This window comes from Cotesia typhae, unplaced genomic scaffold (genome assembly GCF_013202065.1).
Source record: "Cotesia typhae breed Kobodo isofemale line unplaced genomic scaffold, CoteBio_Ctyphae contig_48, whole genome shotgun sequence".
NCBI classification, from domain to species: Eukaryota; Metazoa; Arthropoda; class Insecta; order Hymenoptera; family Braconidae; genus Cotesia; species Cotesia typhae.
In genome coordinates, this window is record NW_027423756.1 from 10,764,167 (window position 1) to 10,790,056 (window position 25,890).

A 25,890-nucleotide genomic window follows, 5' to 3' on the forward strand; every position below is an offset into this window, starting at 1 on the left:
ACGCGTGAATGGAATTTTTAATATTTAAATTTCATTGTTTTGTTCACATGCTACACAAGCTGAGTGTCAGATGCGATAATTAATAAAATACTGACACGCCTTTTAGAATAGTAGGTAAGTTAAGTTAAAAATTAATTTTTAATTTATTAGTTTTCATCAATCACGATTACTTTCGATCAAAAACATTTTTAAAATTGATGAAATTTAGTTTTAGTCTTACATGATATATTCTTGCGCAGTACAAAGCAGAGCTTGTTAATGTAAACCTGTGATACGTGTGAAAAAGTTTTTGAGATATGATAGAAATTTGTCTTGTATAAAATTATTTCAACGAATTTGCACATTAAGATCGTCGATTAAGTTTCCGAAAACCTTTCTCCTGACTCCTGATGATACGTATCGGGAGAAAAAATGTTCAATAACTTTCAAAATAAGCGTCGAGTCATCGGAAATTAAAAGTCATCACATCGAAAAATTAATAACATATTTTTCAAGGTTATTAAGGTCGAGTTGAAAGTTCGCTAGATGATTTTTAATTAAGACAAATATCGTTTGTCTTATTTTTTGTCTTGGTGCTCATAAGAACGGACATAGAAAGTTTAGATTCTGTACACAGATTTTAGAGTATGGCGCATAGATTATTCGTCGTCGGATTTTTTGGCGTAGATGGTTCGAATAATTGAGATGTGATATGTTTTTTGTGGTACGTGTAAAGTAAACCGCAGCTTTCGTGACAACCGCTAAAAAAATATCATCATCAATCACCTTCCCTTTGTGTCTCGTCTTTACCAAAAAATAAAATACGCCTGTTAACTAAAATTACGAGCCACCACGCCCGTCTATCTTTCGTACGATATAATTTGCTTTTTTTTTTGTTTTTTTTTTTCGGTTTTTGTCTTATTAACTTTGAATTTCTCTTAATTCACGAACCAAATTTATTTTATCATACATTTGAATTTAACTTTTAAATTATGATTTTTATTTTTAATTTTTAACTTCAACCTCAAGTATAATTTTTGAAATGAAGAATGAATTTCTGAGTACTTAATTTTGCAACATGTTTTTTTTCTCTTTCAACTCATTAAAGTATGAAATTTTTTTAAATAATTTATAACTAAATCTTGTTTTAAAAATTAAAAGTTAATTTCAGTCAGTGAGTTGATCATAAAAATAAATATTCAATAGGAAATAATTATTAAATAAAAAGAGTGTAAAAATACTTTAATTCGCGAATAGATAATCTTAGTTAGATTTTAATTGAACTCAACTAAAAAAATTATCGACATAAAACGGAGTTTAATTCCAACATTCCCCAGTTCAACACTGCGACCGAGATAATATTCAAATCCGTCCGGACTAATTTAAAATAATCGTGAGAAATGGATTAAAGCATACTCTACATATCGCACACTATTTATATAAACTTTTAATTTCCAGTATTTTTGCCCCGACTTTTAACATCAAGCTCGCGTTGCGTGAAAACGCGATAGCTGTTTGCCATTTATTCAGAATAGAAGAACTCTGTGCTACTTTGCACCGCGACTTTCCGTTCTCATCGTTAGACCAAAAAAAAACAACTAAATATAAAATATACCCACATATCCATATCTATCTATCTATCTATAAATATGTATAATATAAGCTTATGGATGTGGATACTACACATTATGAACAAACATAAAAATCGAGAGCACTCAGTTGCATAAAACGGACAATTTCAGCAACCCGGCAATTTGTAAATGATAAAATAACACAATAATAACACAATTAAATATTTAAAAGAAAGAGTGAATCATGCTTTTGGTTGCAAAATTTTGTCGGCGATTCAGCGTACCCTCGTGTTATTTACGACTCTACTGCTTGCGATAGCCTGGCTCAAATAAATCTAAATAAAAATGAAAATATAAATAAAATCCAGATACCTTTACGTAAAGGACAAGCGTGTCGAACGACTTTCCCGCCCACGATTCCGGGTATTTGTATATATCTAGGCATATAATTCTCGGCAATAAAAACAGGTGAATATGTACACACCGCATACAAACAATTATTCAAGTATTTAGCTTACGGCTAAAATGTATGAGCACAATAATAAAACATTTAGAATACACATTGCAATAAATTAAAAACACGCTGCTGAGATAGCGAAAATGCTTTATGGAAATTGTTTGCTAGTGCTGCTGAAAGTCTAAAAACTAAAAAAATGAAAAAGTCAATCAACAAATATATAACATTGTGCTGAGATTGTAATAAGAGATAAGGACAATTGGATTTTGATATTATATTGAAATTATTATATGTGAAGCTGTGTTACATTGAGTATTAATATTTGCGAGTACAAGCTAAGTGTTGAAGTATTTAAAATGGATTTTAACAAGATACGAGAGTTATTTTACATGAGAATGTAATAACCGTGTGAGCTTACATTACTTTCTTTAGGAGATATGTATATATACGTACGGATTATAAGCTCAAAGAAAGTGTTGGTACGGGTTGTGTTAGTAAGTTTGTAAAGTAAGCAACGTCCTATCCATTATCGACAGTTAATTAGCGTACCATCTATTTCTCAGTTATTAAACATTAATTGGTCTGGCCTGAGAGTGTGTTTGTTTATAAATAGATCTAGCTTAAGTATAGAACGTACATTATTATAGATGGGGCTTATTATATGGGATGTCCTCATTCTGGTGGCCTACAACATTAAACTCGCGAATAATCCGAGTGCCCGCGATCTCTGATCGGTATTATATGGATAGGAGTAGAGGCGAAAGGTCGGAAAAGCGATCACGCCAGGGGATTCAGAACGTAACTGGTGTTGTTATTTTTTTGATAATAAACTCTGGATTAATTATTAGATTTGATTGCTTTCGATGTGTGAAGATCAGAACAAAGTCTTGTATTATGTTGGATCAGAGAGAAGTTATTATTCGAGATTCTAAATGTGATTAGTGTTGAGGATTAGCGTGTAGGAAAATATCTTTAACGTCTGCCTTTCAGAAGCAAGTCAACGTCGAATTTTTTTTTAGAGATCTTGATCCACTGATTGACTTATTAACCTACGAAAGTTTGTTATAAAATTTTTAGCTAATTGAGAAGTTTTATTTTATTTTAATTGCCTAGCATTATTCAATTAAAATAGTTTTTCTTTTTATGACATTGAAGTCAATAGACATCTGACTAGTTTTTTTTTTTTTTTAATATAAAACTGAAAAAAAAATTTTTTTAATAGTTTGTTCGTAAATTACTAACTTTAGAATTTTTTCATTTCGATTATTTTGCTCAAAAAATTAAAAAAAAATTATGTTAGATGTCTATTAATTTCAGCGCTATTTTTTCTTAGGTTATATTGTAGTAAAAAAAATTGTTCATGTATAATTAATTTTTTTTTATTGTACATAAGAGTAGATTATCAATTATTATTTACACATTTTCTAAACAGACTCGAAACAAATTAATAATTACCACAAAAATACAAGTTGACTATTTACAATTTTTGAAAAAACATTTAACTGCTTCTAACTATTTTTTAATAGATTTTAAATAAATTTTGTACAGAAACTGGCTCCGGCATGAATATTTTTCTTGCTGGAGAACAAATATCAAATCCCTTATGCAGACTCTCTTGATTCTGGGCCTCATAAACCTACGAGTCAACGCAGAATTATTTTCGAGCCTGGGCTTCTTCCTCTGAGGACCTAATGCTTGCAGCGCTGTCAAATTAGTAGCACGAGTCATCCTCTCTTCCATCTCAGCTTTTTGAATTGCCTTGGCCTGCTCCTTTAGCTTAACAAGCTCATCATTCTTCGATTTACTCTTGCTTGCTTTGAGAATTGCCTGACGTTCCTCAGCTTCTCGTTTCTCACGCTGAGCCTTATCAACTTCCTCAAGGAATCTCAGCTGAGCTCTAACATCTTGAGTCGCTTCATACTGTGGGTCAGCTCTGTTGAAATCCACGCGATGTTCAGCAACGACTGCCATTTTCTCCACCAAATCCTTAAGTCTTTGTTCAGTTGCATGAGACACCAAAGCAAGAACATCTTCGTTACATTCTTCAAGTCCGTGCTTCTGCAAAATTTTATTAATTTTTTCTTTCAGGAGTGACGAGATTAAAAACAATTTATCTTCACAGGATCGAATTTCTACACCAATTTTTTCATGCGAACTAAGAATAATTTCTGATTCTTTCTCTATATCAACACCTCCCACTTGCATAATATCTGTGAGATCAGCCACATTAGTCTCTAATGGCACTTCTCGTTCATTATCTTTTGCCAATGCTGAAGTTGTTAATCTTTTTTTATTAACTGGTTGAAGATTATCAATTTTAATTTCATAATTTAAAGATTTTTGAACAGTTGAGCTTGTTGAAACTGACAAATTTTTAACATTTCCATAAGACATAATTGGCAATGATATCCCACTTGCATTAGAAATTGTTGACATTAATGGTACAGTCGTAGTAGAAATTTTTGGAAATGATAATTTATTAATATTAGAAATTACTGTTGATAAGTTTTGATAAGTCTTCAAGCAAGTCACTGCCGGTGATTTTTTAATAATTCTCTTACCACTTACTGAAGTAAAAACTGGTTTGAATTTATCAAGAGCGTTAACTGCTTGAATTGGAGCTTTAGGAGAAATCAGCAAACTTCGACTATTCTTTACTTGAGTAGTATCAACCATAACCGTTGATGAAACCATGCTAGAAGCTGCGGGCATAGTTTTATTTACTACCGATACATTAACAGTCGACGAAGGTATTGTTGCAGGCACAGTGACAGGAGACTTTAAAATTTTCTGAGATTGTGATCCATTGACAGGAAGCAGTATTGATCTTGCACCAGATATTTTAATAAAAATCTGATTATTGGTAGCCGTCATCGGATGAAGTGGAGAAAAGACATTCACTGGTGGAGCTCTGATACCCTCAAGAATCAATTCCCCTAAGTACAGCGCCCTTCTGAGAAGCTGGATATTTAAATTGAGAAAATTAATCAGTCCTGGCTGACTTTCTGAATTTAGAATCACCACAAGGTTGGAAGAAAAATCTTCGGCTCCTATTTCTTTGTCAATGAAACTTTGAATCAAATTTTGCAATTGTTTTTTACCATCAGCAGTGATAGCTTTCGTAGTCTTAAACAACAAGTAGTGAAAAAATTTATAGAGCTTCTGTAGGCCGTTCTTCTGTTCATTCGATTGAGTTGATGCTGCTGGGCTTGTAGATACAACTGAATTTGCTGATATTGTTTTCATTGTAGACGAAGCAGTCGTATTAACAATCACTGAAGGGACTGATGCGGTTATACGAGAAGCCACTGAAGTCTGCGATGATACAACGGGGCTTTGGTTCAAATTTAATTTTCCCTTAGGAGCGATCCGTACGGGTTGAAAATTTTGATCAACATTGTTTAATTCGGAACCGATTGTAACCAGTTGAAAGCCGTTTTTGGTTTTTAAATATATGCTACCTTGTGTTCTTGGCAGTAGACCCTGGATATTGTTCATCGATAAGTTCTGTCCTGGTTTTAGACCAATTACTTTTATAGGCACTGGTTTATTATTATTAACATTATTAGTGGTATTATTAATAATAACATCGTTTTGACCGCTATTATTTACAATGTTACTACCATCGTTGTTATTACTATCAACAACTTCTTGCTTTGTTAAAACTTGGCTGGCCATTAGATTTGGAAAATTTGACGGAGTACTGATAATTTGAGTAGCTGATTGATTGTCACTACCATTAAAAATTTCTTGACTGATTAGAACTTGACTCGCCATTGTGCGTAAAAAACTTGACTGTGTACTCACAGTTTGGTGAACCAATTGTTTGTTATTAGAAACAGTAATTGGAACGCTGGTATTATCACTTGTGAATTGCATTAACTGCTGATATTGATTATTTATACCGTGTAGTCCAAAATTTGTGTTAGATATCGTACTTACAGTCGACATGCCGTTGCTTGGATAGTAATGATAATTTTGAGGTATTACTGATAGACACGGCAACATAATTATTTACAGACTGCGAGTACAATTATCAATAAAAATAAATCACTCAGGCACTTAATTTTCAATTTTAATATCACTTGTAAAATTTTTATAATAAAAATTGTACAGACAAGTTTATTAAATTTTATATTAAATAAACACACGTGATTGTGAATAATGACAAATATTTTTAGGTTAAGTTCGTACAGCCGCTCTGTTACTCGGATGTGTCGAAATAAGCGTGGGAGAGCACTGTGGAGCTGCGCAAACTGCCAAAATCAGTCGCATCCCTACCATATCGAGAAGTTAGGACAGTATCAGTGTTAGAGAAGGAGATGTACCTAGAAATATTCATGCAGTGAATAGGTTACCTTTTAAACCTTAAAAGGACCTTATGCCGTAAATGCGTCATTAAAAACTCATTATCTCATTACTCAGGTATATATAAATTATTTGCAGACACTGCATTAGAATAATCTCTAAACTAAAACTCAAAAGTTTTCTTTGAATTTTAAAATTCTAAAGAATATAATTATAATCCGGTATTATATGATATAATTGCTTATTATTTAAAAAAGCAATAAATTTGGTAATGATTATCCCATGGTTTATTTCTACTGCAATTTAGGTAGTCGGAAACTGTATTGTATCTATCGTACGAGTACAATTGACGCGTGAATAATGACTATAGATACTCGATATGCCAAAACCCATATTGTCGATGGTCTCTCGTATCCCCAACATAACAAACTAATCTGTTGCCGATTGAATGGGCGCATTATACCTCTATTTGGGCAAAGTAATCAGAAAATCCAGTGAATCTGCTAATAAATCTTCCCGACATGTATATTTTATGCCGCGCTGAATGTCGATCGCTAAACGCTGAATTCAGTGAAGTCCATTATAATTTTATCACCCGTTCACTATTCAATTATCGAAGATAAAATGGAATTCAGTGAAAACACAATCAATTAATAGCATAAATTTTAATAATTTTTCAAGCACCATTACAGTCATAAATAATTAATAATTATACTGAAATGTACAGACAGAATATTAGCACAGGCAGGTATAATTTATTATTATAAACCAGTGGATGAGACGAGAAAATATTAGTAAAGTATTTAGTTGTAATTAATGTGTCAACGATGGGTATAATAAATAAGGTACAACTGACGGTTAAGACTTTGGATGCAAATGAATGGACGTTGAGAGTAAACAAAACATTTCTTCGGTTCCAGTGAGTCGTGACTGAGCGTGGAAAGTCGAATAGATCTCCTAGCTTCAGCTTTCGGGCCATACTATATCTAACCAGAAAATAGAAGATGTAAAAACCAAGTCGTCTCTGGTTGTTTTATTTGAATCTCCATCCATACCAGGCACATGCACTCAACTATAGCTACAATAATCCAACCACTACCACCATTATCCACTACCTACAGTTCGTGACACGGGTATTCATTCCGGAAGCCAATGGCGTCGGGTGTTACAACGTACGAGATTAATTGCAAGCATTACCGGGATTTATCGCAGAGTTACTACATCCTGGTCCATTCAAAAGACTGTCCGAGAAAACAAATTATTTCTCTGCATGAGAATTTCCGATTGATGATTCGTTTGATCTTTGGTCTGTCTAAAAGTATCTGAACCTTCCTTTGTCCAATATTTGTCTATTTATTCAGTTATTTGTATCGCTGCTGGATAAGAGAAGAACTTAGATTTTATATGTTGCATAAACTGAAAGCTCTCAAGGTGCGAAAGACGAGAAGAGAAAACATGCTGATAGATAATAAACGGTTAATGCGTCCATTAGTTAGGTGAGAAAACTATTAGCTTGATGCATCGAGCTCCTCAATCATCATCATCGTTTATTCAATAATTTAAGGTATTGATTACGTATTTTTATCCATCATCATTATTATTATTATACATTATACATGTGTGTGGACGTAAAAGGTAGTTTTCGAGAAAACCACTGTTGGCACGAGGACGACCCGGATAAAAAATAATTTAATTAGGTATTTGGAAAACTATTTTTTCCGATGGGTCAAGGGAAAGTTACTTTCTAGTTTTTTTTTATTGGATATTTATTGTTTTGATTGATCGCTGGAAGCCTTACTTTGGAATGAAAGATTAAGAAAGATTTTTTTGGCGGTGAGTTGATGTTCAGAGTTGAGAGTGCAGATCATTGATTCATTTATTATGTAATAAGCGGTAAATCTAAGAAAGCGATAAATTTGAGTCATTTGAAATTTGTTTTGTAGTAAAGCTGCATGGTGACTCCGGATTTGAGCAGATCATAAAGAACCCACCAGACGGATCTCCAGAGACTCATTTACAAAAAGGCGCCCCAGTGTCTCGACATTGTATACTCTTTTCTTATTGCAGCTAAAACTTGAAGAAGTTATTTTTTGGGCAATATCTTTAACTACTGTTTGGTTTCGAACAATTATTATTATGAACTGAAGAATGTTTTTGTTAAATAAATTAAATTAATTAAAAAAATTTCTTTTTCGTCATTAATTATTTCTTTTCTACTGTTTTTTTGACACCCTAAGATGTAATATTTTTTATATTAAATTTAAAAAAAATTTTTTGTTTTTTACATTGAAGACAAACTCTTACTTGCAGGTCTAACAAGGCAGAAAAAAAGAAAGAAAAACGTCCTTGACCACTAATTAACTCAATAAAGTTTAAAGACACCATAAAACTATTTATATAATAATAAACGACAGGTAAACACAAAAAATAAAAGTATCTCGTGGATTTAACAGTATAAAAAAATTTTATGAAATGTTTCTCCCTCGAAAAAAATAAATAAAAGAAGAATAAAAAAAAGATAGGAATTAGATTAGCTCGTTCGACGTCTAGCAGTGTCTCTCCTGCTGTACTAAGAATTGTGGGAAAATGATTCCACCGGAAACTTGTTCGGAAGCAGCGTACCGTAGACCGGCCTTCCTCATCACATCCTTATCCTTATTCTTATTACTATTACAGCTCAACTGCTCCTTATTCTCATTACAACTTCTATCCGGCTTGGACGGCATTTTAACAGGTGTATACATACACACTTTTAAATATTCTCGCCGCTAACTACATAACTACATGGTATGTGCCAAAAACTCACATGATCCACATTCACAAATAACTTAAGCAAATTAAATGACGCGACGCCTTATACATGTACTCAACCCACACAAACACACACACATCTTGAGTCTCTACTTCCTTATTTATTTTTTACACATACCCTACTCTCATAAATATAAAAACTCATAAAAAATTTAAAAAGATCCCAATCATGCGGAAGACGAACGATTATTAAGTTAAACTTTTGAAAAATAATTATTCCACCTGACACACTTTCTGTAAAATCGACAGAATTTTAATTGAAAGGCCGATAAAGAGATGTATTATATATATGCTCCAAGTACTTGAGAATATATATTACACCTGCGTGTGAAGTGTAATAGAAGTAATATTCTTCTCCATCTATACTGTGCTGTATACTCATATGTAATTAAACTGCACAAGTATATAAACCCGATGAGAAAATATTTAAAGAAGAAAATAACTTATTCATTCCGCGCAAGTTGTAAGACACTTTATTGTTCTCTCGGCAGAAATAATTATATATTAATGATAAAGATAAATATATTGTATAAATACTGTTTAGTAGTATTGTTTAATTAATGTGTAAAGTAGGTGTAAGCTATCAAAAGCAAAAAAATATTATATTATATTTGAGAATTTCTGAACGCGGTGTCGATTCTTAGAAGAAGAATATTAAATTAGCATACATGTTTAAAATATTAGCACGTCTTGACATTTTTTATTTAAGCATAATTTCGGAGACTAATGTTAATAACGGTTACAAATTAACGCGGTTATTCTTTGAAGTTAATGTCGTTTTATATTCGATACTCAGAAGACAATTGCTTGGTAGGAAGTATCGGAAGATTATATGAATAATAAACTTAGATTAATCGAGACAGTGGGTGATTGGAGGCTTATACTTGCTAAAATTATTAATCCTTGTATTAATAACTTATCGAGGAGTTGAATATCGATGTGTGGTGAGTGTATAGAAAGTAAATTAACAAATCGTTAGAACTGAAATGAGGGAATAGAATAAACCGCTTTTAAAAATGAATGAGAAGGAAAAGAAATAAAGTAAAGGTATTAGAGGACGGATGATGAGTGGAGTAGTCAGATAATGAAGAAGATGAAAGAGATGACTTTGAAGAGGTGGATCTTTTAGTCTGGTAGACCTTGAACCGACTACTCGCGGTTCTTTTCTCTTTTATTTATTTTTATTCGCTAATACAAGTTGCGTGCGTGTGAGTGAGCTTAGATAGTGTTGGCAGAAAGAAGAAGGCGAAATCCTGTCCGATGGGGGAAAGGGCACTTCATTGAGTAGAGGCTCTGTACGCGATGTTAGTCATGGACTCTGCTGGATACGATAAAACTTTTTGCGGTGATTAGTCTCGGTAAATTCACGAGCAGAATTATTACAACCGTTACCATTTCGCGTCTTCATTATTATACATAAACGGATTTTTAGATGCTTGGATATGCAATATATTTAAAAGGGAAGAAGAGATAAAAAATAGGGACAGGGATCGGGCTCTAAAAATATTTTCATGATTCATTGCTTGGAAATTTTTCCCCCAAGGACACCGAGCGTCTGGAAAAATTTAAGCAAATAATTTGTAATAAATTCTGACAGCTTATACTTCTGTTGCTCGTCAATGTCTTAAGGGTTATGGGGCATAGGCATGGGGTATGTGCTCACCAAATTGATTGCTAGTTACTCTGACTGGTCAAGGATAAGATCCAAGATGTTACTATGTAGCTGCAATAGTCAATAATTTACAACGTATCTCTTTTAATTTATTGGCATCTCCATTTTTTGCAGACTTGAGAATATATAAATTGTTTTAAAAATTTTATTCAGTTGCTTTCACATTCTTGTGGGGCTGGAAAAATTTCACGGTAGCTTCAATTATTTTTTGGATCGTAATATTTAGTTTATGTGTTTATTTTTAATTCACTTTAAAGCTCTGTAAATACTACTTCTAAGTAAAATTTATTATTCGTATTGATAGAATATTTTAATTATGATATTTATGACAGTTCAAATCACTCATGTTTGTCAATAACTGTAAATTAAAATTTCAATATAATTTTAGCAAATTTTTATGAAGAAATCTTCAATACAATATATCTTTTAACTCCAATAAATTAATTTTAATTTTAAAATAATTAAAAAATTATAGAAAAAAATGTATCGATAAGTTATATAATTTAAATAGAAAATTTTTAAAGTCTGCCTTACGTTTATAATTGCAGTAATACCCACAGTCACCCTATTTTCGATCGAAAACTGATAGTTTAATTTAATATAAAAATAATAATAATAATTTTTTAAAAAGGTATAGTTTAAAAGTGATAGGATTAAATATGCAGATGCTGAATTTGATAATGAAATATCTTTGACACGACATCTTAGCCGAACTACTGTAATGGTATATTTTCCTGGTGTAACTGGCTCGAGCAGGAGCAAGAGCAGAAGTATACGGTGACACGATATACATAGTAGAGAAAAGAAGAGAAGAGAAGAGAATGAACAAACGAACGAGATGCATTTGTTTCATCTAAGTAAAGGTAAAGAGTTAAAAGACAAGGTTTTAACCCGACGTATGGCAGTTGTAGTGGCTTGGCTCTTAAGACCATGTCGTGACGTTCGCCTAGGCTAACCACCAGTGTGATAGTATAACATAGGTCACGCCTATATGTACTGCCGCGGGATAATGTCGAACGACCGTAAATTTATGGCGAGAATTTAACGATACGATAACGTGGGAGTCGCGTAACCGTATAGTAAGACGACGATCAACTGACTCGTCCGATAGCTTTAAAACTTTCCCCTGTACTGTCTGCTCACTACACCCAGCCGCTCGTTTTCGTAGTATCTACACATTATTATATTACGATAAACCCAAACTAACTTTATATACATATCCATGTAACATATTTTATCTCGGGTGTGGATTCCTCACCAGTCACCGATATATGTATATACATTGTACAAGCATTTCGATCTTACGCAACTTTTGTATCACTATATAAATACAAATACATTACACATTACACACTATAAATTATTAATAAACGACGGAGATTATTCATATATAATAATCTGAGTTAAATAACACGTACCTTAATAAATAAGATTTCACTTTTTTACTTATACTACTTATACACTGATAATTTATCAATTGGTCGATTTTTCGGCAGAGAACGATAAAAGTAATTTTTTTTCTGAACATATCTTTATATATCTGTAATTAGTTTAAAAATTTATTAAAAAATCTGTTAATTTAAAAGAAAATTAATAATTTTCATTTGCATAATTAATTAATTTTTAAAATTAGTAATTCTAATGAAGGTAATTTTCAATGAAAAATAGAATTGAAATTTTTGTCAACCACTAATTATTTTTGCTCCAATAAAAATTTTACTTGACCCAAGACTATTTTGATCTTCATTAATTTTCTTGATTAAAATAAATCTTTTTTTTCTCCGTGATTTTTATTGTTAATAAAGTAAATCAAATTTAATTAAAAAAATAAAGTCATTGGTGGGTAATTAAAGATTAATTCAAAAGATTGAATTATACTAAAAAAGAAAAATAAAAAATATAATTTGCGAGTAATGAAGAAGAGGTCAAATGAAAAGTGAATGCCCGACATTTCTCAGAGAGCTGTCGATGTAGGTGACCTCGTATCTTAATTACCTTGACTGGAGTTTGATTCTTAGCAGGATTTAACAAACTTTAATATAATACATCAGTATCGACATGTACGACGGCTCTACTCGGTTATACTCGTATTGTATATGGTATAGGAGTAAGGAGAGGAGATAAAAGAGCTTCTATTCAGTTGAAATCAGCGAATCAAGGAATAGAATGAAGAATGAGCGATGCCAGTCTATCTAGATATCTTCATTAGCACCGGATAATCTCGCGTATCCGCGTCCCTAGAAAGTTCCCAGATGATCGTCGTCGATGCTTGCGCTCGATAGTAATTTTATATACCTCCAATACCATCAGCACACATGCATTCACATATATTTATTGGTGCAGTATATATGAATATACCCTTAGGCACGCGTACAGTCATGGTCTTAGATCGGCAAAACCAATGAACCGTCGATTATATTTTCTATCCGATGGCTTATCTTACTGAGGATCCGCGCGAATTGTCCCGGCAAATTTACGCGACAGCCTTCACCTAACGGGTGCTTTTTATTCGTCCTATTTAGAAAATACTGTTCGGATATTTTTATAAGTTTACATTCAATACTGTGTAAATAAATAAATAAATATGTAGATAACTTTAACACCTCAGTAATACGATAGAGGGTACAGGATCAGATCTATACTCGTAAGATGTCTTGACACGATCCCAGTGTGTCCGAGCGATCTGATAACCTTTGATTTCCCCGGCCAAGGCACAAACTTGTATAAATAAATATAGGAGCATGTATATGCGTGAATACAATCGATTAATTTTGTTATCAAACATGCTTGTATCTCTTTCACCTACAATAATATATATGATACATTTACTTTATTACAAATAAAAGTATTATATGTACAATATACATAATTCCTAATATAACGTTATGTGTTTTAGAAAGTGTTTACAACATTCCACATACTTTATTGTTATTTTATTACCCGTTTGTTGTTACTAACTGTCGTTATTTTTAATAAATTTATTTCCTAAAATGAAAGTTAACAGTTTACTCATTTACAATTTTTTTTTTGGCTGAGAAATTTCGCGTACTATCCTCGATCTAACGCTGCTTATATTAGTCTATATCTAATCTAAGAAACTAAGAACTGCGAGAAAGCAGAATTGATATCCATCGTGAGCTGGGCACCATCGCGATTAGTTATTGACAGGAGACAGGAGAATACATCGTGATGAAGACTGTTATAAGCTAACACGATTATTAATAATTATATTTTTTAATGCTTGTGATCAGTCTAACTATTAAAACAATAAAAGTAAAATAATTAAATCATTTATTATTTTTAATTTATTGAGTCAATATATGTTTTGCTAATTAAAATTATAAAATAATAATCACACGAGGAAATAATAAAGTCTAAAATTATTTTGACTAGATAATTCTACTGAAAACTCTTCAACATCCGGATTGTTAAACTTATTTTACTATCATATTAATACTAGCGCAGTAGCAATTTAAGCAGAACTAAAAGAACATTAGCCTTGTTATGTAGCTAGGAGAGTTTAATGCCACACTTCGCGCTTAAAAATCCAAATATGAGATAAATAAGAACGCTCATTCAGTTCATTCACTTGCTATTTTTTTATACTAATTGCTATTTGAATAAATTACATTAATTGTTAGTCATAACCATAATGAATGAGTTAGAAAATGAGTTATAAAAAATAAATGTTTATTAAATAGATCATAAAAGTAGGCAAGCTGCTTTAGGACTTAAACTTTATGTTCCCTGGAGCATTACTGCTTACGTCACTCGGAACATTGACAGACACAGACCAAGACATGTTGCTGCTAAAATTTTTATTATTGTTAAACTTGACCTTGCGCTTTTACAGCTGATTACTCAATGGTATTAATTTACGTAATGGAAGAAAAAAAATGCTTTAAAGGTGATGACAAATTTTTATCGTAAAAAGTTTAGCAATAAATAAAAATAATTTTTTTGTCGATTTAACGAAATGGAGGTCAGAGCCAAAAAAATTAATTGATAATTAGTAGACTGCCTTGGAATGAACTAAATTAATACTGATGTATTGATTTTATAAATTGATTGATTGTTAATGACAATTTAATTTCGCTGAATTATATAAGGATAAAAAATAGCTGTCAGTTCCCCCGTTTTATTGCGAAATGATTTATTTTAAATAAATTTGAATAATAAATACGTATGATGTTATATTGTTCGGCGAAATTGACTGTAATTGGCGTAATTAAATTTGAAAGAAAGCAATCGAGAAAATGGGGGTTTTAAATAAAATGTTAATAAGCACAGACCGAAAATAAAAAGTTAAGAATCGCGTGATACGCGGTCGTTAATATAGTTTTTATATTATATTATTTTGAATTATTTAGTGATGTCTGATGTGTTACTGGTTATTGACGCGGCACTGATGATCAACTTTAAATAAATAAGCTCACGCGAAATTAGTGTAGGTACTTGAGGGTAATAAGTATGCTGTTCTGTTGGTTTTTAGTTAATACTTATTTACATTTTGTTTTTGTTTTAATAAAGAAACTGTCACTTTCACGTAATATTATAATATTATAGTCTTTACTTAACGTATCACGGATCACAGAGACGGACTGACGAATAAGTATCGTTAAGTATCGTGCATGTTATTCTTGTAACCGGAAATGGAGAAACCTTGGCAGATGAGGAATAAGAATAAAAGAAAATAAAAAATCGGCCTACGCAGCAAGAAGAGAAATTATTGGGAAATAAAAACTGATTTTGAGATAACAGATAATACGTCGTTGGTCGTCAGTCTTTGTATCTGTTTAACTTATATATAAATTAAACTTTCATAGAATTATTCATAGACATCGAAATTATGAGATTAATCAACAACTGTTTCAACTATTAAGACATGAGTGATATTTCAATTTTTTTTTTTAATGTTGTCAAAGCTGAGAGTAAAAATTTGTAGCATCTGAATAGAATCCTGAGGTTTGTTATCAGTTTATAGAGCGAATAGCAGACTTGTAGGAGTTTAAGTAAAGAGATATAATTCTAAAAGACACGGTGACATTAGAGAGACGCCGACAAGGCAATTAGCCCGTCTCGGAACCTGGTGGTCTGAAGTGGTCGTCTGCATTTTCCTGTACTCACTCGCACTCGACAGGCTACACTAGACTTAGTATCAGCCGCGGTTATTTCGCAATACAGCTTCGTACCAATGACTTGGAGCTTAGAGTAGCTGTAACATCAAAGTCGACACTTAACTTATATACTAGTCCGCTGCTTGTGCTAATCGACGCTAATGATGAATTAAAATAAAAATTACGTCTCGTCGGTTGTTGACTTACATGCCACACATCCACGTATGTTCATTCGCCTTTACATTACTTTACTTGTGTATATATTTTTATTATAAACACGACTGTTCCCTTTACTTTTATAAAAATATCCTCGATTGTTCTTACTCCAATTACATGTCTTTATTATATTTAATTCACCGTATACCGTTATAATTTGTAAACACTAATATACCAAAACCGTTGTCGTTATGTCATATATATTCTGATATAAATATTACATACTCATCATGATTCCTTAAAGTTTTTTTTTTTTTTTTTTTTTTTTTTTTTTCATTTTATTTTATAATGAAAAAGACGCTGAAATTTATTGTAATGTTAAAAATTATAAAAACTTCTTCAATTTATTTTATTGATCAATAACTTTTAAAGAGCATACTTCATTAAAGAAATATATCAGATTATTTATGACCATCGATTTGTAAGTTTTAAATTGCTCGGGTCAAAGAATACATTTTTTTTTTTTTTTTATTTTGATTCACTAATCCGTTATAAGAAATTGTCATAGAAAGCTGATCATGTAATCGAATTAAAGATGAAAGGTCACTTTAGAAATATTTGATCTGTTACGTCGAAAACGCAACTAAAATTTAATTATTTTTATCCTAGCCGTTAGGCTAATAGATAAGGATCTGAAGCTTTATGGGCAGGGGTTGATGTTTATAATATAAGAAAATGAATTGAATTTAATAAATATATTATAAAATTATCATACAAAGATTTGAATTATTAAAACAAACATAAAAATCTCAATTAAGAACTTACTTAAATGAACACTTATGTAAAGAAACTTGCCGTTTCTTTACATAATTGAAATTTACTTTACTAACAATTGTTTTTTTTTTTTTAATCTGACGCGTGGTTTCATTGAAACTTATAAAAACTTTTTCGATGTTAACACTAGGACGTCAGGACAACGAGAGATATTTTTGTTGAAAAATCGTAAAGGTGTCGAATTTTAGGGCGTTACTTATTTTTACTAAATGGGAGAAATAATGTCCAATTATTTTTCTATTTCCTTGAGCCCTTGCCCTCTCTCTTAGATTTTTCCATAATGTTGCATGAGTCCCCTCTACTTGGGTCAGAGTACAATATCGCTTCTCCTTTACTCTTATGCTCTATTATACATCTATGTGTTTGTGTATACGTAAGCGCATTTATGCATAGACAAAGGCATACATGTGTACTATTTTACATTAAATTATTTACTGTGACCAAATTTTTATATTAAATTAGTTAGATAAAAATTAATTTGTGCATAGATTACAAATTGTCATTAGTTTTTTAGATCTAAATTTTTCTTTTTATTTAAGTCGTTATTTTATTCGAAAATAAAAGAAAACATTTATTTATTATTTTTTTTTGTTTAAACTTAAATTATAGTTATTAAATTTTGTTCCTTAAATTATCAACATATATATATATTTTTTTTTCTTCTGTTGATACTAGAATTATCATAACATTCCTTTTTATTTTTTCTTTTATCATTATTTACTTTTATTTTATTTAAACTATTGTTTATATATACATTTATTTTGTTATCGAAAACTTCTATTTCGGATCTCGACAAAGTTTAAAATTCCATTAGGGTATTTGTTCAAGCTCAAATCCCTTAGTATGGTCAGGCCCAACTAAACTAAATTTTTCAAATAAGTTTCTTTTGAAAATGCTATTGATAAATTTGAAGATAACAAAATTTTAAAAATAAAATAAATGTATGTAATTAGTTGTAAGAACATAAAATTATTTATGAATAATTAAATTCTATTTGTTATAAAATAAAAATGTCGGACGTTGAGTCCGACATAACAGATCTTAAAAATTTTCAAATTTAAATAATTGGACTTGAAAAAAGTACAAACATTTTTTTAGCAATTTTTAATTAAACTACTCATTGAAAATGATAAAAAAAAAAATATTGTTTGTAATTTTTTTATTAACTCTATTTCAGAAAAAAATAATAAAAATTTAACAGTCATACTGACGAGAGTGTAATTACTGAATAGATCATCGAGAATAAAAATGATAACGTTAGATGGAAAAAAATGGCTAGAGATCACAAACACGACAAACAGATTGAAAAAAAAAAAAATAAATAAATAAAATGCTGAGCAGTATAAATATACTTTCACTGAGTATCTGAGTACGTATATCCAAGTGAACTAGATTTATTAACCGAGTCAATGGATCAATCGAGCAGAGTCTATTTAGATCAAGCCAGCTAAACATTTGAGATGTTATATTACGGTACAGTGTATTGCCTGATACTCAGTCTTATTTCATAAATTACTCATTATTCATTAATAATTTCTCTCAACAAATTAAGACATTCACTAAAAATAATATTTACAACTCAATTTGCTGATGTGAACGAGATAATCAACAGTAAACCACTCATGAACCTGTCACTGAAAAAAAATATCGATAAACAATATTGCACGTGAAAAAATAAATAAAAAAAATAAGAACCCGGCGAGGTGAAAGCCACGTGTAATCGCCGGTCCTTTAGCTTCCGCTTTGATACACCACTAACAATAATAAAAAAGTATAAATAAAATAAAAATAAAAATAAAAAACGTTTCGGGAGGTCCTTGGATCATTGAAGCAGGAAATGGCACGAATTTACTCCTTAGGCGATCTACAGTCACAAACCGTGAACGCAACTGAGCTCTCTTAACTTTTAGCTCTCAGCTCTTGCTCTCATACTCAACTCAGTATTATAAATTAACGACGTGATATCTAACTCGTGTAAGAGTACATAAATACTGTATTAAATATATATCACGAGAGCTAATCAAAGTTTCGTTATTGGATGCCCAGGGTCTGTTAATATATTTATACAAACATATATATTGGTATGTATGCATTCAACATCTACCTGCAGTGCTAACCAACAACTTGATATAGAGTCACATCGAGTTGATCAACCGTAAAGCAGTTTATCGGACGAATTATTAAAATTGTTAATTAGATTAACGATTAGGTCTACTATTAACTATTACTTTATAAATCCATATATTTACATATAAATATTATCATTTCGTTCTACTTTTATTTAATTCAATTTATGAGATATTTAGTTGAGATCGATTTTATTTTATTGATTAATTTATTCAATAGAATTGTTTTATTTTCTTTTTTTAATCAATTATTAATTGAATCTAACTAATGACGGTGATTAGAAATTTACAATCCTGTCTATTAAAATCAATTATCGCAGAAGTTTTATGTTGAATTGTTATCGTTAAAATTAAATCCATGTTAAATATTAAAAAAAATCTAATTGTTGTTAAACTTTTGACATTAATACATTGCATTTCAAGAAGAAAGCGAATCATCGTGACAAAGTTTCGTCATAAATATACAATTTAAATCAGAATTAAACAAGTCGGGTCCAAAGGTATCTAGATACCTATATTAAATGTATAGTAATACAGAACAGAGAAATTGTCACCTTGCATACCAAAGTTTGTATCAAGAATAACTAAATATTGCAGACGCTCATGAGAACCTGGTTGACTGGGTGAAGTTATACGACACGTAAAAGACACGAGAGACAAGCAACACACATACCTGGCACTTGGCAACTCAGAACATTACACTCTAAATATAATAACATAATACTACACTAGCTCAAGTCAACTCATTGATTCATTTTAAACACGAGAAAAGACTTTTGCACTCGCACGTGCCTGACATATATAACATTAACAAATATCTAGGTTCAACGTTCAATCAATGGGAAAACAACGACATACTTACACGTTTTTTGACACTTTATAAATCAATTCGATTTTGTTTCGATCGACTGCGAAAAATTCAGTCATTTAACTGATTATTTATCATACAAAATAAGTATTTAACTATTTACATGTATTTTAATAATTAAAACTTATAAAATAGTCGAGGAATACGCCCGTCAATCAGAAATGTATTAAATTTGGTAATTGAAAAATAATAAATTATCTAATCATGAATTATGTTGAGTGTTGAATTAAAAAACATTCAAGATTCATCAATGCAATACGTAATAAATAATTCAGCGGACTATTCACAGAGCTGTGGATGTAAATTATTTATAAAATTAAAATACCTGAGTCTAAAAAGTTGAATATAAACTGATATGATATAAACAGATAAGAGTGTGGGACTAAAACAGCTGGGCATGAATTCGGACTGGAATTGGGACCTGAGAATTTCACTGTGTTGAGCTTAGCGTAACAGCGAAATGCTCGCAAACAAAGTAAAAATGTTTTTATAAATATTGTAATAAATATATACAAGCACGCATAGATATAAATTTATATATCATACGCAGATGTGTAATTTAATAAATATCTTATCAATCTATTAAAATGGGCGCGGATAAATGCTGTTGGGCTCAAGATAGAGCTATGGAAACTTATTTTCACGGCACTTTCTTCGTGTCGTATGCTAATTTCACGCACGTCTCTCGGGTAAGCAATAATCTTTATACCTTTATAACTCATACACACTTTATTTATGTTATATGTATATTTATATTTGTATGGAGTGTATGGAGGATGGAAGTTAGTGTACACCCGATTCATATTCATCTATATTACAAGTATACTAACACGAATATCCTGAGGCTACTGTTTTCACGCCCGCACACGATATGATACGATACGATACGATACGATTACAAGTACGTTATTTTAATAAAATATTTAATGGACATATTGATCCGTCGTTTTCACACTGAATTATGATTTTCATATTCAACTAAGATAAGGAATACTGATCATAATCAATAAATTGTAAGTAAATATTTTTTTATATTTTTAGATATTTATTATTCAATTTTTTTATTATAGAAAAAAATCATCAATGATGACTTGTAGAAATTTAAAACTAAAAATGATTTTATCTATTGTACAGTTGAGAAGAATTTCAAGTGTTGATAATAAATAACATATATTATTCTCACGAAGGGAAAATTTTTGTTTCAATTTTTATTGGTACATAATTACTTTGCTATTTTTTAATAGATGACCAATTAAAATATTAAACTCCGAGATGGCTAATTGATGCTCGAGAAAATAATAAATTTTCCTTGTAGGGATTTTATAGATCCATTAAAAGTATTCAATTATTTTATTAAATAAAATGCAAACGAAGGTATGAGGATTAAAGTATCCTATAAATTTCAACAAATGTTTTTTTTTTTTTTTTTTTTTTTTTTTTTCCGTTTACGTTTTGCAATGACCATCATTACGGTGGTTAATTTTTTATAGCGTAATTTTTATAGGTGAGTTATCATCAGCATTATAGTTTATATTTATGAGCAAAGAAATCATAAATGAAGAATATTTATTTTTCTAATGGAATAAATTAAAATTTTTTTTCAAATTTGAACTGTCAATAAATTTTAGTAAGATTTGATAAATATCATTAATTACTTAAAAAAATTTATTGAAAGTTATTATAAAATTCATTTTAATGACAATTTAATTAATAGTCAACCACCAACTGTTTAAACTGTTGTTAAAAACGTTATATGCAAGTAAAAAGTAATTGAAAATACACATGATATGAAAATTTCAGAAGTTTCTCTGTATGCAATTTTTCAATTGACATTAAGTTTATATTTGTGTGAACTTGGTATATAAAAATTAAAAAATCGTCGACTACTACTTTCACTGTCGTCAATTTGAGGTTATTTTGAGATTCGAATATTGTATTAAAAATTAACTCACCTACTCGACGATCTTGATGAGTTTTTTTTTTTTTTCACTATCACTAAACTTAAATCACGGACTTAAGTCACCAACTTATTCACAAAACTACTTTTAATTATTAAAAAAAAAAGCAGACATGCAATGACTCGTATTTTATAAAAAAAAAAAAAAACGATTCAATTTTTAGATGCTTACTAATTAAAAATTTAAATAATTCATCGAAATACAAAGTTTTTCATTCAAATTTTTTTGTGTATATTTTTTCAAAATGAGAATTTAATAAATTACCATAAAAATCGCTCGTGTGTAAAAATTTAGTTAAATTTGAACAGGGTCAAGATAGCGGCTTTTACTTTTTACAAAACTACCAATATTTTCATCTATTTAAATTTTTCATTTAAAAAAAAAAAAAAAAAAAATTGCCTGTCTGCTATTTTCTGATCACTTTCTATTTAATAATTCATCACTTATACTGAAAATAAATATCTAAATAAACACTTACTCCACATTTCTAGTTAAAAACACTACCACGATCACAGTTAGCACAATTTGAAAACAAATGTCCGAAAATTCGAGAACCCGATATGTCATTCAAGCACCTGTAAATTTAAATAAATTTATTAGATTAAAAAATATAAATGATAATATTGTTTAACTTACATCCTTCTAAAAGTCAGTTCATAAAAAATTTCAACGTATGTATCGAATAGGGATATCGATAGATGTATATCTATTTAGTCTTGAGTATGGTATGAATGTAATATGAAACCTCCAGAGACAACGAAATTCCAGAAACGTTAGCCTGCTATTTCTTCAGCTACCGACACATCGATCGGGCTCTTGACTTCTATTCTATTCATTCAATAGCTTGATAAAAAAATCAAACGGCTGTCACTTGACTTTTTCACTGACATATTTAATTAAAACCGTGTCTGTATCACTATTGTCTTTATCGATAAAATACTTTCTAACGCGACAGTTTATATATTTATTTGTTTATTTGACATTACATCGAACTCGCATACCAAAAAACGACAATCACTCACGCTGATTTCTTACATTCTCCTCGCCTGAAAATTAATTTAACAAATATTTAATAATTTTTAGAAATTTTATTAATAAATAAATTAAGGCAAAAAAATCAGAAAAAAAAATTGATATTTAGAAATTAAAAAACAATAAACAGCTAAATTTAATGTCATTCTCCTCACCTGTGTATCAGCATTTATTCATCGGTATCATTCTTTTTATTTAATAAAAATATTTATTTTTAATATTGATTTAATAATTAAATATTATTAATTATTATTTAAGTCATTGAATAATAAATAACCGGCTAAATTTACAGCAGTGATGTCAATGCGCGAGAAAGAGTAAACCGCGAAGTGCGAAGTGCGAAATCATGAATAGAAACAATAGACGAGCTTTTTTCCAAAGGCTTTGTAACGAGGCTCCTGATTGGTCGAAACTGTTTGAAATGAGCCAATCAAATTGCTTGTTACAAAAACCGTTACAAAAATTGACCAATGAAAAAAAAATATTTAAAAAAGCAACCACAATGCACTCTAGTGACTTTTCGGGTACTAAAAAATGAAAATCCTGAGACAACTGAACGGCTCGACGATATTTCGGGCGGGAAGCAAAGTAAAGTCGGCTCGCGACATTTTGATTATTCGTTTTGCTCGCGATTTTTAGAGTAAATAAAAAAAAAATAAGACAGTTAATTATGTAAATTTTTTAAAAATTATTTTAAATGTAACGTAAAAAAAGTGAAGTGTACTATAGTGAAGTGAGATGTGTTCGTAGTGATTGTGTCTGTGCGTGTTCCCGGTATTTTTGCTTATACGAGTGGGGCTGTCACGGCCATCTTTTATTGACTTACGTTTTAATTTTTTTTATCAAAATTAAGTTAATCGACATCTAAAAATTTTGAGAATTTTTTTTTTAATTTTTTATTTAAAAAATTATTACAAAAAATTAAAAAAAAAAATTCTCATTTGTGAAAAATTTGAAAAAATATGTGCAATTTTTTTAAAAATATTTTTTAGTTCTTATTTAATAAATTAAAAACAATCAAAAAATTAAAAACGTCGGCTAACTTGATTTTTATTTTTTTTCATTAACTAAAAATAATAATTGTTTTAATAATTATAATTAATTGACAAACCCGAGAAATTTATTTAATTGTTAAAAACGTCAATGTGTGATGCTCAACAAATTAGATTTTCAGATATTTGAAATCGTCATATTTATTTTTGAAAATAATATTTTATTAATTTTAAATAAAAATAAAAACTATCCAGCATCTGCCATTTTAGTGATGATAAATATTCAACTCCTGAATTATAAGATACTCTTCGTTGACATGGCCTGTGACATTTATTGTCAGGTCCAACTACTCCAGAAAATTTATTTTCAAAACTTGAGGTAAAAAAATCCTAACAAATTATAAATTTTTTTTTTAGAAGCTTCTATAATTTTGTTTTATTTATTTATTAATTTTTTATTTTTCCAGTGATGAAACTGATGGAGCATTGGTCTTAGTACCTTTCACAGAGTCAATATCGTGAGCGATGGTGATGCTTGGTTGCTGTTCGAAGTGAGTAATATTGATTCTAAAAAATTACTTTTTTTTTTAAGAATTACAAAATGATTGATGATAAAATAAGTGAAAATTAAATAATTGAGTTAGTTTTGGCGTAAAATAAGGTGAAAGGAAAACAAAAGACGGGTGATAGGTATCAATATGTCATATTTGTTGATTCAACATAGTTATTCTATTTTTTTTTTTTTACAATATTTTACAAAATTTATACAATTGTCAAATTTTTTGAAAGTAATTAAATATCGAAAAATAATGATGACTGAAGTTAGCAACAATTTTTTTCAACGAATAAATAAATATTTAGAATTTTTTTTAAATTCAATTTGTAGAAACTTTAAAAATCTGTTTGTGCAAAATTGAAGATTATTTTTTTAATATTCATTTATTCGTTGAATAAAATTTTTCTGATGATTAATATACAATTCTCAACCACCAAACCTCTCTTTAACTTTTCAAATGAAAAATATCATCTAAATTGAATGAAAATTTACTATTTCTCGTGCAAGAAATTGAAATATCTCAATAACACCCCGCAAAATGCAAAAAATAAATTCTTGCATACAAATTATAAGTCGTCTATGCATTATAAAACGTTTAGTAGTCAAAGTGTCGGTATTTACGTGCATGTAATGTTAACCTGATGGCACGGTACTTATGCTAATTCACACCGGTAGTCTCTCACCGTTTCAACAGAATCAGGTGAATAATAAAGCAGCCGCAGAGCGCAACCTCGTTAAGAGACAACCGGTCAACCTACACTGCACACTCACACAAATAATATAGAAGCCAAGAGGAAGATGAATAAGACTCGGATCACTCTGGATAAAAGTCAAAGCCAGCGAATCTGGCGCGGGTGAAACAGATATGGTAAAAACGGGGAAATTGCGTGTAACTGAACTCAGCTATATGTAGCAAAGTCTTCGTCGTATTATATCCGTACATATACGTAGAGCATATATGCAGGGAGTTCAACATATCTTTGATACGAATGGATGCCGTATTATATTATACGTCCAACGTCTGCGATAGTTTATAGTTGGTGTAATCGTAGTAATATCAATAGAAATAGTTTAGTCTAAGTATCAGTAGTATATAGTGTAGCAGCAGTTGCGAGTTCCAAGTGAATAAGAGAGTAAATGAATGGGCTCACGTCCGCAAAACCTATGCATAGCACAAGTGCCGGCTTTATGCGTTTGATACATTTCCTTCCATCTAGTATAGTATTTCTTCTTCTTCTTCTTCTTCGTTCCCCTTTCGCTGCCGCCAATTTATGGAAATCGCAGATTTGTTTTGATCGCGAGAAAATCTGATTAACGATCGCACTACTTTCAATATCCAATTCAATCCTTTTTAACGCAACATTTTTAATATTTATGTATCAATTTCTGTCGATATAAATTTTCTCATTTAATTATGCAATAAATATTTATTTGATTATTATTGATTTTGCGC

General features: G+C 30.3%; 2 protein-coding genes and 2 long non-coding RNA genes across 6 annotated transcripts in view; 2 read left to right on the forward strand and 2 right to left on the reverse strand.

Moving 5' to 3' along the window:
* LOC141529641 (uncharacterized) overlaps positions 1 to 8,473 on the forward strand; it is a 43,450-nt gene extending 34,977 nt beyond the window's left edge. For both annotated transcript variants that reach the window (XR_012479631.1, XR_012479630.1), the window contains exon 3: positions 8,259 to 8,473. This is a non-coding gene — a long non-coding RNA (uncharacterized LOC141529641). The remainder of the gene's footprint in view (positions 1 to 8,258) is intronic.
* The window catches only part of LOC141529640 (uncharacterized), a 163,959-nt gene extending 140,760 nt beyond the window's left edge, over positions 1 to 23,199 (reverse strand). Inside the window, exons 1-3 of one of the 2 annotated variants that reach the window (XR_012479628.1) lie at positions 23,045 to 23,198; positions 22,494 to 22,903; positions 21,852 to 22,432 (exon numbers count right to left, since the gene is read on the reverse strand). This is a non-coding gene — a long non-coding RNA (uncharacterized LOC141529640). Of the gene's footprint in view, positions 1 to 21,851; positions 22,433 to 22,493; positions 22,904 to 23,044 lie in introns of both variants that reach the window. The other variant, XR_012479629.1, reaches the window with a different exon arrangement.
* Positions 3,381 to 7,190, reverse strand: LOC141529634 (transcription initiation factor TFIID subunit 4-like). The gene has a single exon (XM_074246273.1). It carries the CDS (start codon positions 6,013 to 6,015, stop codon positions 3,520 to 3,522), a length of 2,496 nt encoding a protein of 831 aa, XP_074102374.1. The 5' UTR covers positions 6,016 to 7,190; the 3' UTR covers positions 3,381 to 3,519.
* A 937-nt stretch (positions 23,200 to 24,136) lies between the features above and the next one.
* The window catches only part of Knockout (Stork-head domain-containing protein knockout), an 89,653-nt gene continuing 87,899 nt past the window's right edge, over positions 24,137 to 25,890 (forward strand). The window contains exons 1-2 of the mRNA XM_074246270.1: positions 24,137 to 24,260; positions 24,349 to 24,432. The gene's annotated coding sequence lies outside the window, so the exon portion shown is untranslated. The remainder of the gene's footprint in view (positions 24,261 to 24,348; positions 24,433 to 25,890) is intronic.

Excerpts from the sequence above, each read along its gene's own strand:
- LOC141529634 (XM_074246273.1), bottom strand. The coding sequence starts at position 6,015 with ATGTTGCCGTGTCTATCAGTAATACCTCAAAATTATCATTACTATCCA.